Raw genomic sequence first — 15,532 nt, 5'->3', positions numbered from 1 at the left:
ATCTTCTTGAAGTTTCACTGTGTGACTCAATGTCATTTTCACCTGGTCCCTTTTCTGTCTTTTTTCCCCCTTTGTCACTTTGGCTAGTAGAAAGAGATAGGATTACCCAGCATAAACCACTTGTTTCATCCTGATTTTCTCCAATAAAATCATTTTAAAATAAGACTGTGACCAAAGTTCTTAAAACTGATATTATTTAGCAATGCATTTGAGCAGAGGTAGTTCAGCTTAGAATTCTGCTAGGTTTTTCTCCTGCAGTCTGAAACTAGATATAAAGAATTGGTAAGGCACCAATTGTCTCATAAGCATTTATTCTTCAGCCGATTTAAGTGCAGCTCATGTTCAGGAGAACTTTCTCAATCCCATTTAGGAGCCAACAGAATTAACCTCCATTAGGAATAACATAAAACTATCAATGTCTCAATTTTTCTTTGCATTCTTACCTGTATTATTAAGGACCAGAAGTCCTGATGTCCCCTTGAAAAACTGTTTCCCTGGCTCAAAATAAAGCCCAGGATGAATCTCTTCATACTGAAGATTCACCCAAACAAAGTAGTTTGTAAATTGGATAATATAAGGTGCTAACATAACTCCAGTAAGTAGTAGCCTAGGATAATGAAATATTGATTAAGCATAGGAGAAAGTGACGCTTGATCAGTTCCATTCTGTTGCATTTATAAAATTAGTCATTATAGAGCAGAAACATTTGATAATTAATGAAGTGTGTTATTCTTGAAGGACTGGGGAGCAACTTCAGACTTCCATACAGACTGAACTTTATATCAAAGTTTTAAAATGTTTTTAAGAAGCAAAGTAGCTTTGTGAAAGTAGAAACGAAAGTAGATGTTTCCTACTTGTTGAGATCTCCGTTCTGTGCTCTGCATATAGAAGGAAGCAGTAAACTAATCCTAAAAAATACTTTGGTCAGATCTATTTACACTACAGTAATCTCCTGGGGAACTTCATTGAATGAATATTCTATTCATAATTAATTACAGGTAGTCCTCGACTTACGATCACAATTGAGCCCAAAATGTATGTTGTTAAGTGAGTCACTACTGCAACGTGCTCTACATGGGGCAGCCCTTGAAGAGTATTCGGCGACTTCAGCTTGTCCAGAATGCAGCCGCGCGAGCGATTGTGGGTGCACCTCGGTTCACCCACGTAACACCTATCCTCCGCGAGCTGCACTGGCTGCCTACTGGTCTCCGGATACGCTTCAAGGCGCTAGTCGTTACTTATAAAGCCCTTCATGGTATTGGACCTGGGTGCTTGAGAGACCGCCTACTGCCAATTCATTCATTTTCATTTCATTTCCTTTATTTGTATGCCGCCCTTTTCCCTGGGGGGACTCAGGGCGGCTCACAATTCAAAAAGGGAGGGGGGGAAAGACAAACAGTATTCCAATATGGAAACAATACAACATATTAAAAGAGAGCACAACAGTCACACAATTCGGGTGGGGTTGGAATCTTAACCCCAGGCCAGCCGGGACAGCCAGATCTTCAAAGTGGCGCGGAAGGATTGGAGGGTGGTGAGGGTCCGAATCTCCACGGGGAGTTCGTTCCAGCGGGTTGGAGCAGCCACCGAGAAGGCGCTCCTCCGGGTAGTTGCCAGTTTGCACTGGCTAGTAGATGGAATTCGGAGGAGGCCTAATCGATGCGATCGTATCGGTCTAGTGGAGGTAATTGGCAGTAGGCGGTCTCTCAAATACCCAGGCCCACTACCATGAAGGGCTTTATAGGTGATAAGTAGCACCTTGAAGCGCACCCGGAGATCGACAGGCAGCCAGTGCAGCTCGCGGAGGATAGGTGTAACGTGGGTGAAGCGAGGTGCACCCACAATCGCTCACGCGGCCGCATTCTGGACTAGCTGAAGTCGCCGAATGCTCTTCAAGGGCAGCCCCATGTAGAGCACATTGCAGTATTCCAGCCTAGAGGTCACAAGGGCACGAGTGACTGTTGTGAGGGCCTCCCGGTTCAGGTAGGGACGCAACTGGTGTACCAGGCGAACCTGGGCAAATGCCCCCCTGGTCACAGCTGACAAATGATGTTTGAAGGTCAGCTGTGGGTCCAGGAGGACTCCCAAGTTGCGAATCCTGTCTGAGGGGCGTATAATTTGACCCCCCAGCCTGAGAGATGGAACACTTGGCCAATTCGCGGGAGGGAAACACAGCAGCCACTCGGTCTTTTCTGGATTGAGCACAAGCTTGTTGACCCCCATCCAGTCTTTAACAGCCTCCAGACCCTGGCTCATCACATCCATCGCTTCGTTGAGTTGGCACGGGGCGGACAGATACAACTGGGTATCGTCCGCATATTGGTGGTATTTTATCCCGTGCCGTCGAATGATCTCACCCAGCGGTTTCATGTAGATGTTGAAAAGTAAGGGGGACAGGACCGAACCCTGCGGCACCCCACACGTTAGGGGCCTAGGGGTCGATCTCTGCTCCCCAACTAACACCGACTGCGACCTGTCCGAGAGGTAGGAGGAGAACCACTGTAGAACAGCGCCTCCCACCCCCACCTCTCGCAGTCGTCGCAGAAGGATACCATGGTCGATGGTATCGAAAACCACTGAGAGGTCAAGGAGCACCAGGATGGAGGCGTGGCCTCCATCCCTGGCTCTCCAAAGATCATCGGTCAACGCGACCAAAGCGGTTTCTGTGCTGCAGCCAGGTCTGAAGCCTGACTGGAAAGGATCGAGATAACCTCCACTAGACCAATTAGATCCCACAGACTAGGCCTCCTCCGAATTCCATCTGCCGGCCAGTGTCGACTGGTGACTACCCGGAGGAGAGCCTTCTCTGTGGCTGCTCCGACCCTCTGGAACGAACTCCCCGTGGAGATTTGTACCCTCACCACCCTCCAGGCCTTCCGCATAGCCCTTAAAACCTGGCTGTTCCGACAGGCTTGGGGCTAAAGATTCGCTGCCCCTATCTCGAATGGTATGATTGTTGTGCTTTTAACTATGTATAGTTTTGTGTTCTTGTTAAACTGTTTGTATCCCCCCCTTCCCTTTTTGAGTTGTGAGCCGCCCTGAGTCCCCTTAGGAAAAAGGGTGGCATACAAATGAAATAAAACTCAAACTCAAACTCATTTGTTAAGTGAGTTTTGCCCCCTTTTACTACCTTTTTTGCCACAATTGTGAACTGAATCATGGCAGTTGTTAAGATAGTTATACATTTCTTAAGTGAATCAAAATCTCAAAATAGTATTATCTACCCAAGTGCTACTATGGCATTTCAGAGGCTTTGACATTATTTTATATTAACACAAAAGATACTTTTGTAAATTGAAAAAAAATAAGAAACAGCCAACATAAGGCATGGACAAGAATTGATCTGTTGTCATGGAAAGATTTGAATGACGAAACTATTGAAATTTCTGATTTTGGCAGAACTTAAAGTTTAAAGTTTAAAGTTTAATAACATTTATATTCCGTCCAATCCTGTAGGACTCCGGGCGGCTTACAGTGCAGAATAAATAAAAAAAAATAGAAAGAAGGAAAGAAAAGATAGATTTAAAAACACACCGTGCACTCCGTTCTAAATGGGGCTGGACCATATTTGGGGTCAACAGCCCCAGGCCTGCCGGAACAGCCAGGTTTTAATGACTTTCTGGAAGGCCAAGAGAGTGGGAAGGGTCCAGATCTCTGCGGGGAGATCATTCCACAGGGCCGGTGCAGCTACAGAGAAAGACCTCCCCCGAGTAGTCACCAACCGTCGATGGTACCCGAAGGAGGCCCAGCCTGTGAGATCTCATGGGTCATTGGGAGGTATGTGGCAGGAGGCGGTCCTGCAGATATCCAGGTCCCAAGCCATGTAGGGCTTTAAAGGTAACGACCAGAACCTTGAAGCACGTTCGGAGACCGATGGGAAGCCAGTGCAGCTCGCGGAGGATAGGTGTAACATGGGTGTACCTAGGTACACCCGATATCGCTCGCACGACCGCTTTCTGGACTAATTGTAGTCTCTGAATACTCTTCAGGGGCAGCCCCAAATAAAGCGCATTACAGTAATCAAGCCTAGAGGTGACGAGAGCATGATTGACCATTTGAAGTGCCTCCTGGTCCAGGTAGGGCTGCAACTGGTGCACCAGGCGAACCTGGGCAAAAGCCCCTCTGATCACAGCTGACAGGTGGTATTCTAATGTCAGCTGAGAATCCAGGAGGACACCCAAGTTGCAGACCCTCTCTGAGGGGTGAAGAGTTTCGCCCCCCAGGCTAAGAGATGGAATATCTGGTCCATTCTTGGGGGGCAACATCAATAGCCACTCGGTCTTGTCTGGATTGAGTGCCAGCTTGTTTACTCCCATCCAGACCCTGACAGCCTCCAGGCACTGGCACATCACTTCTACCACTTCGCTGAGTTGGCACGGGGTGGACAGATACAACTGGGTATCGTCCGCATATTGGTGATACTTAATCCCATGCTGACGAATGATCTCACCCAGCGGTTTCATGTAGATGTTAAATAGGAGGGGGGACAGGACCGAGCCCTGAGGCACCCCATATTTTAGGGGCCTAGGGGTCGACCTCTGTCCTCCAACCAACACCGACTGCGACCTATCCGAGAGGTAAGAGGAGAACCACCGTAACACGGTGCCTCCCATTCCCACCTTTCCCAATCGTCGCAGAAGAATACCATGGTCGATGGTATCGAAGGCCGCTGAGAGGTCAAGAAGCACCAGGATAGAGGAATGTCCTCTATCCCTGGCCCGCCACAGATCATTGGTCAGCGTGACCAAAGCAGTTTTGGTGGAGTAACCAGGCCTGAAACCCGACTGAAAGGGATCTAGATAATCTGCTTCATCCAAGGTCCGTCAGAGCTGAAAGGCCACCACCTTCTCAACAACCTTCCCTACAAAAGGGAGGTTGGAGACTGGACGGTAATTTTTAAGGATAGCTGGATCCAGAGAAGGCTTCTTAAGGAGGGGTCTTACCACTGCGTCCTTTAAGGGCAGCGGGAAAGATCCCTCCTGTAGAGAGGTATTAACAATCCTCTGGAGCCAGCCTCGTGTAACCTCCCTGCTGGTCGAAACCAGCCAGGAGGGACATGGGTCCAGTAAACAGGTGGAGGTACTCACAGCTCCCATGGCCTTGTCCACATCCTCAGGAATGACAAGCTGGAACTCACTCCAAGAAATCCGATCAAGGCCCACTCGGCATCTCTGCAGGTACTGTCCAAGTGGAGTCCAGGTCCGTCCGAATCTGAGCGACTTTGTCCGACAGAAACTGAACAAATTCCTCAGCTCTTCCCTGCAAGGGTTCACCCACTTCCCTCCCTTTCAGGAGGGAGCGGATTATCCTAAACAGGGTGGCTGGGTGGGATTCTGAGGACACAATGAGAGCAGAGAAATGCGTACATTTTGCTGCCCAAATCGGCACTAGATAAGTCCTAATAAAGGCTCTTAATTGTGTTCGGTCAGATTCGGATTTACTGGCCCTCCAATGTCGCTCTAAGCGTCTCTTGGCACTTCATCTCTCGGAGTTCCTTGGTAAACCTAGGGCCCTCCTGGATCCACTGCTGCGGAGAGGCTGCAAAGGTGCAATCCGATCAAGAGCCCCAGCCGCCGCTCTGTTCCAAGCAGCGACCAAGGACTCTGTCGGATTGTGGGCAAGGGAGTCGGGTATCTCCCCAAGCTCTATCTGAAATCTCAAAGGATCCATCTGGCGCCTGGGGCGGAACCATTTAATCGGTTCCACCTCCCTGCAGTGGGGGAGTAGTTTCTGAAAATCAAGCCTCAGTATGAAGAAATGATCTTGTCTCACTCCTAGCTTTGGGATTTGCTTTAAATGATTTCCTTCTGAGACAAGCAAGAAGAAGCAATATAAATAGGCCAGCTCTAGGCTTGGGTAGAATAAGTGCTGGGGTAGTTTGGAAGCATAGCAAGGGAAATGAAGAATAATTGAATTAGTGTCTCTTATCAGAGATCATTGTTCTCTTTCCAAACTTGGAGGGAGAAATGTGAAATACATTATCTTCTCTTGAGTTTTGTTCCTAACCACTGTAGGCAGTGGTGAAATTCATTTTTTTTTACTACTGGTTCTGTGGGTGTGGCTTGGTGGGTGAGACAGGGGAAGGATACTGCAAAATTTCCATTCCCACCCCACTCTGGGGCCAGCCAGAGGTGATACTTGCCAGTTCTCTGAGTATTCAAAATTTCCGCTACCGGTTCTCCAGAACCTTTCAGAACCTGCTGAATTTCACCCCTGACTGTAGGTTTGCAAATTTGAAGTGTTACTAAAATCTGTTTTTTATTTAGTTTATTCAAGGTTAATAGAGGCATCAAAACTCTATGATCACAGCCTATGGTCTGGTCTTCCATAATAGTCTTCTTGCATTAAAGATAAAATTGATAAATCATTTTTTAAAAAGGGCACTCACAAGGTTCCCCAGAGTTTGTTCTCTCTCTTGAGGTTTAGAAAGTGCATTCTTGCAATGGCACAAACTTGTTGTCTCCAGAGGTCTGCACCTTCCACAGTCACCTTTCCCGTGTCTGAGAGAAACAGCCAATCCTGTTCCGTTTCATCCTTTCCTGCAGCTTCCCCTTCATGAAGAATTCCATAATCTAAAACCATTTTAAAAGTCAAAACAATATCTTTATTTCAGCTGAAGGAAAATCCTTTTGTTTATCCATGCTTGCTCTTTCTCTTCTCACATCCTATTCTTTCTATTGGCTACATCCCTTGTTACTGAAAGATCAGTCTAGCACCTTCCCATGGCTCTCCAGAAATAATAGAAGAAAACAATGAAAATCCTGCTCCATAGTTATCATTCCAAACATGCAGTTTTCTCAGAAGGAAGCCTGAAAATAATACAATATTGAAAACAATACTTTACCTTCTTCCTTCATATTTTCATTTCCTTCTAACCTCAGGAAGACATCTTCCAGAGTCGTCATGGTAACTCCATAATTAATGAGCCCTAGGTTTGTCTGATGATCCATATCATTGAACAAATCTACGTGTTGAACAAGGGAAAACACATACCAAATTGATATATCCTTTTAACTTAAAGGGGCAAATACCCAAGTATATATGATATATGATATATAATATTAATTCCCTAATAGTGAAATGAAACATTGTCTATAACTATAGTATATAAATTGATAAAAGAGCAAAATATACTCTGACACAAAAAATATGCTGCATTCACTACATATTATAAATTAAACTTACAACAAACTTACAAACAATTTACTTACAACAAATTTGCATTGCTATATGGGCAATGCATTTTATGGGCAATGCATTTATTTTCATTGGTCTTATTAATCAAAGTTAGAATTTTGATTTCTTCACTTTATTGTCATTTAACGATAATGGCTTTTGTCTGTGAAAGATGTATCTTATATTTTCTTTATTATAGAACAGGATTAAATTATTTGGTTCTCTGTTCTCATGTGGTTAATCATATGAAATGTTAATTACAAACTTAATTTTAAATGGTTGTTATCATATTTTAATCTGTATGTTGCTCAAAGGATTGGACATAGGGTAATAAAAAATTTCATCTGGTTTGGTAAGAAAATAATATTAAACAACTTTCCTCTGTTGTCTAGGAAAGATGGTTCATTGTCTCAACAGTTTGAATTTTTTAGGAAACAGCAGTTAAATTCATTTTATTTATACATCTTGAAAATTACCTGAAAACTTATCCACATTTTGTAAGGGCAGGGTATAGCTTAGCTCATTCTCACGTTGTCCTGATTTTTTTGCAGCAGGGATGTGGTGTTTGACCAGTGATGTTATTCTCTCAAAGTCACAAAACTGATTTGTATGCATCCTATTCATATTAAATAACAATTTAGGTCCAGAACAATGTCCATTTATTCAGAGTATTCAATGAATCCTTCCAACTAAAACCAGATTTCATCTTATCTCATGCTTTCTAAACTTTCATAAAGCAATATAGAGCTGGTACTAGAGTTGACTTGCTACAATTAAAATAATTTTAAATAAAATAGGCTGTGTATCCTAGTTTACAATTGCTTCACTAATGCATTTTCCTTCATATTTAATTTAAAATATAGCATACATATAAAAAAACTTTATTTTCTTTCAAATGCATCTTTAAACCAGATTTGATTGGGGCTTACTGTATGTGATAAAACTGTTCTCAAAACATTTGGGAAATATAAAAGTAGACCATTAAACATATTTTAATCATTTCACCTTGAAGGCAAGGTATGTTAAGTATATTTACATTGGAATTCAAAAATACTGGATTATTAAAAGAATTTTAAATAATGGCTCATCTTCTTACATTAATGTTATAAGATGGGTAATCTTGCTGGATCAAGACATCCATAGTCCAGTATTTTGTTTCCCATAATAGCTAATCAGGGGCTTTGGGGAGTTTTTCCAAGCAGCAAGTGGATGACCAAACATTGTTATTTTCCCAATAATATTTGGAGGCAATCTCGAACGTTTAGAATTAATAGCTCTTAGTAGAATTTTCCTCCATGAATTCATCCACTCCTTTTGTAAAGCCATCCAAATTAAGGGCCATCACCATACATTATGATAATTAATGCTACAGGTTAATGATGCACTATCTGTTCTAAAACTTCTTCCACTCACTTTCAGTCCTGGTGTTTTTGAATAGATCAAATCTTTCCTGTCCGTGCCCTCTGTGTCATTCATAATGTTATATCCCTGAGTTGCCTTTTTAACAATATAGAGTACTTTACATTCTAGCCAAATCTTATAAAAAAGCTCAACAAACAGAAACACACATTTCTAGTTGTCCTTGTCTGCACTTTTCCCAACTTTATTACATAGCTTTCAAAATGTGATGACCCAATTCTACATAATATTACAGATGCAAATATAAGTATTTGGTCTGGCTCATCTGGTCTGTTTGATGGCACAATGGCAACATCAGTTGGCATCCTTGAGGAAGTAAACATTTAGTCTGCTGTTCTACAATGATGTTTTCAGACATCAGATTTTCTGATATAATTTCAAGAAAAGCAAGTAGTTAAGCTGTTGAACAGAATGGGATAGAAGTAGATCCTCCTTTAATTTTGGAAGCTTACTAGATGACCCTGAGGCCAGTCACTATCTCATCTTCCTCCCTGTTTTGGTGAAATCATGAAAGAATGAATGCTGTGTAGACCACCTTGAATCCTTGGAGGAAAGATTGGCTATAAAGTTACCAAATCAATAAGCAGAACAGTTTTGTCCCTCAATCAAATTGAGCAGCTCTGTTTTGAATTCTTGCCTTTGTGAGGCCCCAGTTCTAGCAGGAAGTCCAAACTCCCTCTTCAAGTATGCTTCTCAGTGTCTTTCTTTTTTACAATTCAAGCACACATTCAAACAAACTTTAAATATATTTATTATTTCACTAATTTTATTCTTTATTTGGTTCTATGTTACTTTTCTCCATTATTGAGATTTGGTTTTACATTTAGCTAAACTGCCTCAAGTATCTGTATTTCAAAATAGAAAAGCAAGGTGTAAATCTGAAAAGAACAAACAAAGGAATGAAAGAATGGATTAAATATTCCAACATAGAATTAATATTAAACTTTTAAACTACAATGAAAATATATCCATAACACTAACATATTACTAGTACCTTAAATGATAGCCAATGCCCCATTTTTTCTTCAAGAACAGGGATGAACCAACGCACTGCAGCCTCCCATGTGAGATAATAGCTTTCCGGTCTACATAAAAAGCAAACAGCATTTTTTAGTTTGATAATATTTGAAAGTATTAAACATATAGTTGTTGGAGATTTAGTGGAGTTCATGCATAAAATAAAGCACTGGTTTGGCATAAAATATTCATAGTGACTGGTATAGGAATTTGACCTAATTCTTACAGGCATAAGAAATAAGCAAATTTAAAATAGACAAGCTAGCATGAACCTTTAAGATAGGATGAGCCAACAGTGGCTAGAATGGTAACTTACATATCCACATCCAATTTTTTTTTTTTTTTTTGAGATTTCATTGAAATGGAAAAGGGAATAGAATCATAGGGGTGGAAGAGACTTTGGAGGTCTTCTAGTACTTTTTGAGTTGAATCCATCTCAGGGGGATGGGCAGCAAGAAGTTCATAAATAAATAAATAAATTTCCATCTATCTGCAGATAGAACAATCAATATACAAGGAACAGGAAGTAACATTGACGGATCTAAAAAGTCGCTGAAAGTAAAAGGTGAGTAAGAGGTTCAATGGGCTTAGTAGGGGAGAGAGGAACAGCTGCAATCCATGAAAATCCTGAAACTGATAGGAGAAGCAGACTGATGCGTAATATGTGACTGCATTTAAGAAGTTACATGGATCAGCTGACTTAGTGCAATTCAACAAAAGACCTATCCAATCAATAAGAACAGTAGGAGAAATAATGGTTTTTGAAGAAATAAAATTACAATAAGTACTATTTCTATAGTTTTTCTTCATTCCTACATTCTAATCTGCTTCAGTATGAGGTCTGCTCACCAGAAAGGATATCAGCTTCATCCATGAACTGGGTAGTGAATAAAATGACTCGATCTGCTTTGCGTTCATTCAGGAGAGACCACACTTGGTGTCTAGAATATGGATCCAATCCAGAAGTTGGCTCATCTAATAATAACACCTAGAGTAGGCATTTGATTGAATATCCTTAATTCAACACATTAAAACATTAGCACGTAACATTCATTGCTGATGTATAGTTTCTCACTATGAAGGCACAAGAATATTGCAAAATTGTATCACTTTTGAAATAACATTTAGAAGTTTTTTTTAATAATAGAAAATAATTCTATTAAAATTATTACAAATTTCATTTACCTTGCAAAAGTCAAGACAATATTAGGAAAGGGGTTAAGATGCTAAAGCTGAAAGAAAGGGAAATGTATCAGAATTAGGGATTTCTAAGGGCGGAGCCTGGATGCCGTGACGAGACGACGTGCGATCTCAAAGCTCTGAGATCGCACTCGATACTTTTATTGCTGGGGGGTTCCAACGGACCTAAATAATCCCGAAGAGATGGTAAACAGGAAGATTACATCTTGCTGATCTCAGGGATATCGCAAAATCTCCAAGAAAAGCAGGTCTAAAGTCTTCTGCTGGCAGTAAAAATTCCAGTCTTTCAAGGCTGACAAAGTCAGGGCAATATGGAGAAAGAAGTGTTAAGCTGGTGAGAAACTTTTATTGTTTAAAAAAAAACAACGGACTGCCTAAATTTTTTTAAAACTAACTTAAATCAAAGAATAGAAGAACTTAGCGGCGATTTTGATCTTTGTAATGGTTCTGGACAGTGGTTATCTTACTTTTTAAATGTTATTTACATGGATTGATTCTAAGTAAACCTTTTCAAATGGACGGACTACTCTAACATTTCTTCCGACTCGCTGTAAGCTATAAATTGACTGTTTACATCTCGACACTTGTATTGCTTGGCTGTTCTGGCTTAAGATCTGATAAGATTGTACAGCTGTTCCTTTGTAGTTTGCTTTCACTGGTGAGTGTTTCAGCTGAGCTTTTAAGAAAATATACAACTGCGTATAAGCATGGCGTCTCTTCAAGCCTCTCTCCAAGCGATACTTTCAGCTTTGAAGAGGGTGTTTGGTACAGAGAAAAGAATTGAAAGAAAATTGGATTATTTGGTGTATCTGGCAGCAAATTGTGATAAAAAACTGAGGATGTTCATCAAATACAAAATAATAAGATGGAAATTCAAAAAATTGAAATGCAAGACGGACATAAAGAGTTTGAGCTTGTTGATATTCGTGGTAATTGGTTTATTTCTGAGGGAGGAAAGAATGGAATACTTGAAGAGGAATTAAATGGAGAGAAAATTTATTTCAAAGGACAGGACATAGAAGGTGAAGAAAGCATTAAAGAACTTACGGACTATGAAATACTATTTGCAAAATATTTGATAACACTGCTGAGAATTAAAGACAAGCTGATAAAGGAAACAAAAGGAGGGTGTCAACATTATATGAGAGATACTACAAACAAGAAGGTGCAAAGATCATTTCATATAAACTTGTTTAAAAAGGTGTTTGAAGAATTGGATCCACAAATGGCAGTAGATATAAGATTGTCTTGTTATTGGAGAGATACAGGTTGACAGATGGAAGAGTATAATTCATAATTAGCTAAACTTAGTTAAATCCAGTGGTAATAGGTATAGTTAAATAAAAATTGATAATGATAGTAATGTATACAATGTTGAGCTGTTATGATAAGTAATAATTGGATATGATAAGGGAAGGTTAGAAATATTTTTGGACTATATATAAAGATTATTAATAACAATAATACTTATAATAAAAAAACAAAACTAGATACAGTTAAGTTTTAACTAATAGGGGGAAAATGTTATGATATAGGATATAGTTAAATAAAGAAAGGATAATGATTATTATGGATGTTTAGCTAAAACAGGATATGAAGATTTAATGTTAATGGAGGATTTTACAAATAAGTAAATGAAATGCCAGCATGTGGTTATGTATTGAATCTTGTTATATTTAAGGATGAAGGATGTTTAAATAACTATAGTTAAATAAAAGTGGAGGTATGATGATGTTAATATAGTAAATATTTGAGTTAAAATATTTGAATTAATATGAATTATATTTGATGACGGTGGAAGTGATGCATAAAAGTCTTTTGTAACCAGCTGATACACTTTCTACAATATGTAAAGAAGGAGAAGTTGTATATTTGCTTTCAAAATAAATAAAAATAAATAAAAAAAGAATTAGGGATTTCCATGATTACTATCTATGCAAGTCGTCAGTAAGGATTAAAGCACTGCATTACTCAAAAAAGCATAACTAATGGTATATCTACAATGGGACTTTTTGCCTAATAGTGGAGTTACCTGTGGTTCTCCTAAAAATGTAACACCAAGAGATAATTTTCGTTTTTGTCCACCACTTAAATGGTTAGCTTGGGTGTTTTGAATGGCCTTGATGTCCAAGAGTGTCAACAATTTTTCAACCTATAAAATATATAAATTTCAATTATTTTGCACGTCTAAAGGCAATCTCTTAACTGAATGAAAGAAATAGACAGGCAGTCCATATATTTTATTTACTTAGTTTTAATGTATGTTTGGATCTTATTTATGTTGTTGTTAATCTCTGAAGCATTTTAAAATTTTGTTCACTATTTAGCTTGGATGTTTTCAGTTGTATTGTTCTCCCAACTGATGAGTAATATTTCATTGTAAATCAATATCAAGCACTGAAAGTTGAGTCTTTTGTACTTGTTTAGGCAGATCATATATCTAAAATTTACATGGCGGTAGTTTGTATATCATTTTCCTGAAGAAGCCAAATTATATTCTACTAATTTTTTGCACTTCTTATTCATCTTATTTTCATTGTTGTGGAAGAGGCAGTCTACTTATCTATTGGCTAAAAACCCTGATCCAATTGGCAGACAAATAGTCTATTACGGGGTTTTTCTCAAATAGTGTTTTGTGGAATTTGGGGTGGTAAATAAAATAAATAAGTTTTAAATATCCATTAAGCAATTAAGTGTAGGAGATGATGAGGCTGAACCCGAGAAAGGGGTCAAACACGTCAAAAGTCCCAAGTCCCCTTGTGCCCACAAGAGATCTAAGTCCAGCCCACTTTGAATGCTTCTCTTTCCTCCCATTCATTTCCCTTCACTGTTAGTTGGTCAGATTCTTGTAGAGAGCTTAAACTTGCAATAAATCTTTATTTGAACTCATTTGAACTGTCTGAATCTCCTGACTTCCCTGGTATTTTATATTTAGTTGGTCACCTACACGTTTGTCCTACTGATTCCAAAGGGTATGTGAAGTTTTCTAGAATGGTCTGGCTAAATAACAATCAGAGGAGAATAATGTTATCAAATCTAAAGGAGCGATGTTCTTCAATGGAAGAAGCTTAAAAGGGAAAAATGTAGAACATAACCACCTGTGCAACACAAATCTGTGCAGGACAACAGAATATAACTGAATCCATTATTACCTCTTTTTCTACAGCATTGGATGGTATCCCTTTTATTTTAGCAAATGTTGTTAAGTTTTCTTTCACTGTTAAAAATTCAAATTGAATATTCCATTGTGGACAGATAGCACTTATTTCCCAAATCTTTTCCATCTGTTCCTTTTTACATACATTGTACTTGAATATGGATGCAAAACCTGTAAGCAATAGCAAAAGGATTACTTAGAGAATTTTCCAATTAAACGACAGCTATTACTTTAGAATAGGATGAATTAAAAGGCTGCTTTTCAAATGGGCTTTTCTGTTGTTTACCCAATTTATTATAATATATACTATAGTGACTGTCTTCCTAAGGCTAGTTTTAACCTTAGCACTAAAGGGGATTATCATCCCCTCCCCTGCTCCAACAGTGGCTGGTCTGTAGTGCAGTCTGGGAGCTCTTCAGGAGCTCCATGGACAGGAAAAGCTTCCGCCAGCTTCCCTCTGCACCAGGTGAAGCCATTCCTGAAGAAGTATGCTCCAGTTTCCATTACTCATGCCTTCATCACCTAACACTATGCTTGGAGCTGCCTTTGAAACAGTGGGAGCTTCAACTCAGGATTAACTCCCTTGACTGGTCTTTGCAGTTTTCTTGGTTATGTTTCAGAAGAGAATTGTCCTTGCCTCCTTCCTAGTGCTGAGTGGGAGTGGCTAGCCCATGGTCACTGACCTGGCTTTGTGCCTAAGTTAAGACTACAAGTCCCAGTCTTTCGATTTCTGTTGTGCCTTAAACCAGTGCATCAAATTAGCTCTCCTTTAAAGACTACTGGGAAGAAAATAACTAAACATTTTTTCAAAGAGACATCAATATTAATATGTTTATTGGAACATCTAAAATGTCATGTCAGTACTAAAATAATACAGGTAGTCCTGGAGTTACAACCACAACGGAACCCAAAATTTATGTTGCTAAGGAAGAAATTTTTAAGTGAGTTTTGCCCCATTTTATGACTTTTCTTGCCACAATTGTTAAGTGAATCGCTGCAGTTGTTAAATTATAGCACGGTTTTCAAGTGAATCTGACTTCCCCATTGACTTTGCTTGTCAAAAGGTCACAAAAAGTGACCACATGACCACTACAACCATCATAAATATGAACTAGTTGTCAAGCATCTGAATGTAAATCACACGACCACGGGGATACTGCCACAGTCAAAAGTGTGAAAAATGGTCATGTGTCACTTTTTTCAATGCCATTGTAACTTTGAATAGTCACTAAATGAACTGTTGTAACTCGAGGACTATTTGCATTTAACTAGGACTATAACATCTAATCTGTGTTGTTCAAATTATAAAATAATTACTGCCAGATATGAAATTTCACAGATCTAGGAAATCATAACAAAATTACAATCTTATGTTAAAGAAACCGTGAACTTTCAAAACTTGAAAATTGGTTTTTACAACTTCATGAAAAATAAAACTACCCATAGAGTCACAACAATTTATCGATGATGCTTTGCTAGTGAACAACAGCAGAAAAGGGCTGTTGTGGTTTTTCCCAAGATACCTAGTTGTTTATGTGGAAAACAGGAAATGGGACTAAACTG

The 15,532-nt window shown here is 39.5% G+C and overlaps 1 protein-coding gene across 2 annotated transcripts in view; it reads right to left on the bottom strand.

Annotated features, from left to right (window-relative positions):
* Positions 1-15,532, bottom strand: part of LOC116504140 (ATP-binding cassette sub-family A member 10-like) — a 72,299-nt gene that overhangs the window by 35,451 nt on the left and 21,316 nt on the right. For both annotated transcript variants that reach the window (XM_032210990.1, XM_032210991.1), the window contains 8 exons: positions 13,965-14,140; positions 12,845-12,964; positions 10,462-10,600; positions 9,590-9,680; positions 7,653-7,792; positions 6,845-6,964; positions 6,389-6,572; positions 444-607 (listed from right to left, as the gene is read on the bottom strand). In XM_032210990.1, the coding sequence (XP_032066881.1) occupies positions 444-607; positions 6,389-6,572; positions 6,845-6,964; positions 7,653-7,792; positions 9,590-9,680; positions 10,462-10,600; positions 12,845-12,964; positions 13,965-14,140 (1,134 nt within the window). The remainder of the gene's footprint in view (positions 1-443; positions 608-6,388; positions 6,573-6,844; positions 6,965-7,652; positions 7,793-9,589; positions 9,681-10,461; positions 10,601-12,844; positions 12,965-13,964; positions 14,141-15,532) is intronic.

Source organism: Thamnophis elegans, chromosome 2 (genome assembly GCF_009769535.1).
Source record: "Thamnophis elegans isolate rThaEle1 chromosome 2, rThaEle1.pri, whole genome shotgun sequence".
Lineage (NCBI taxonomy): Eukaryota > Metazoa > Chordata > Lepidosauria > Squamata > Colubridae > Thamnophis > Thamnophis elegans.
The sequence above is the reverse complement of the archived record's forward strand: the minus strand, read 5'-3'. Positions and strand labels throughout refer to the sequence as shown.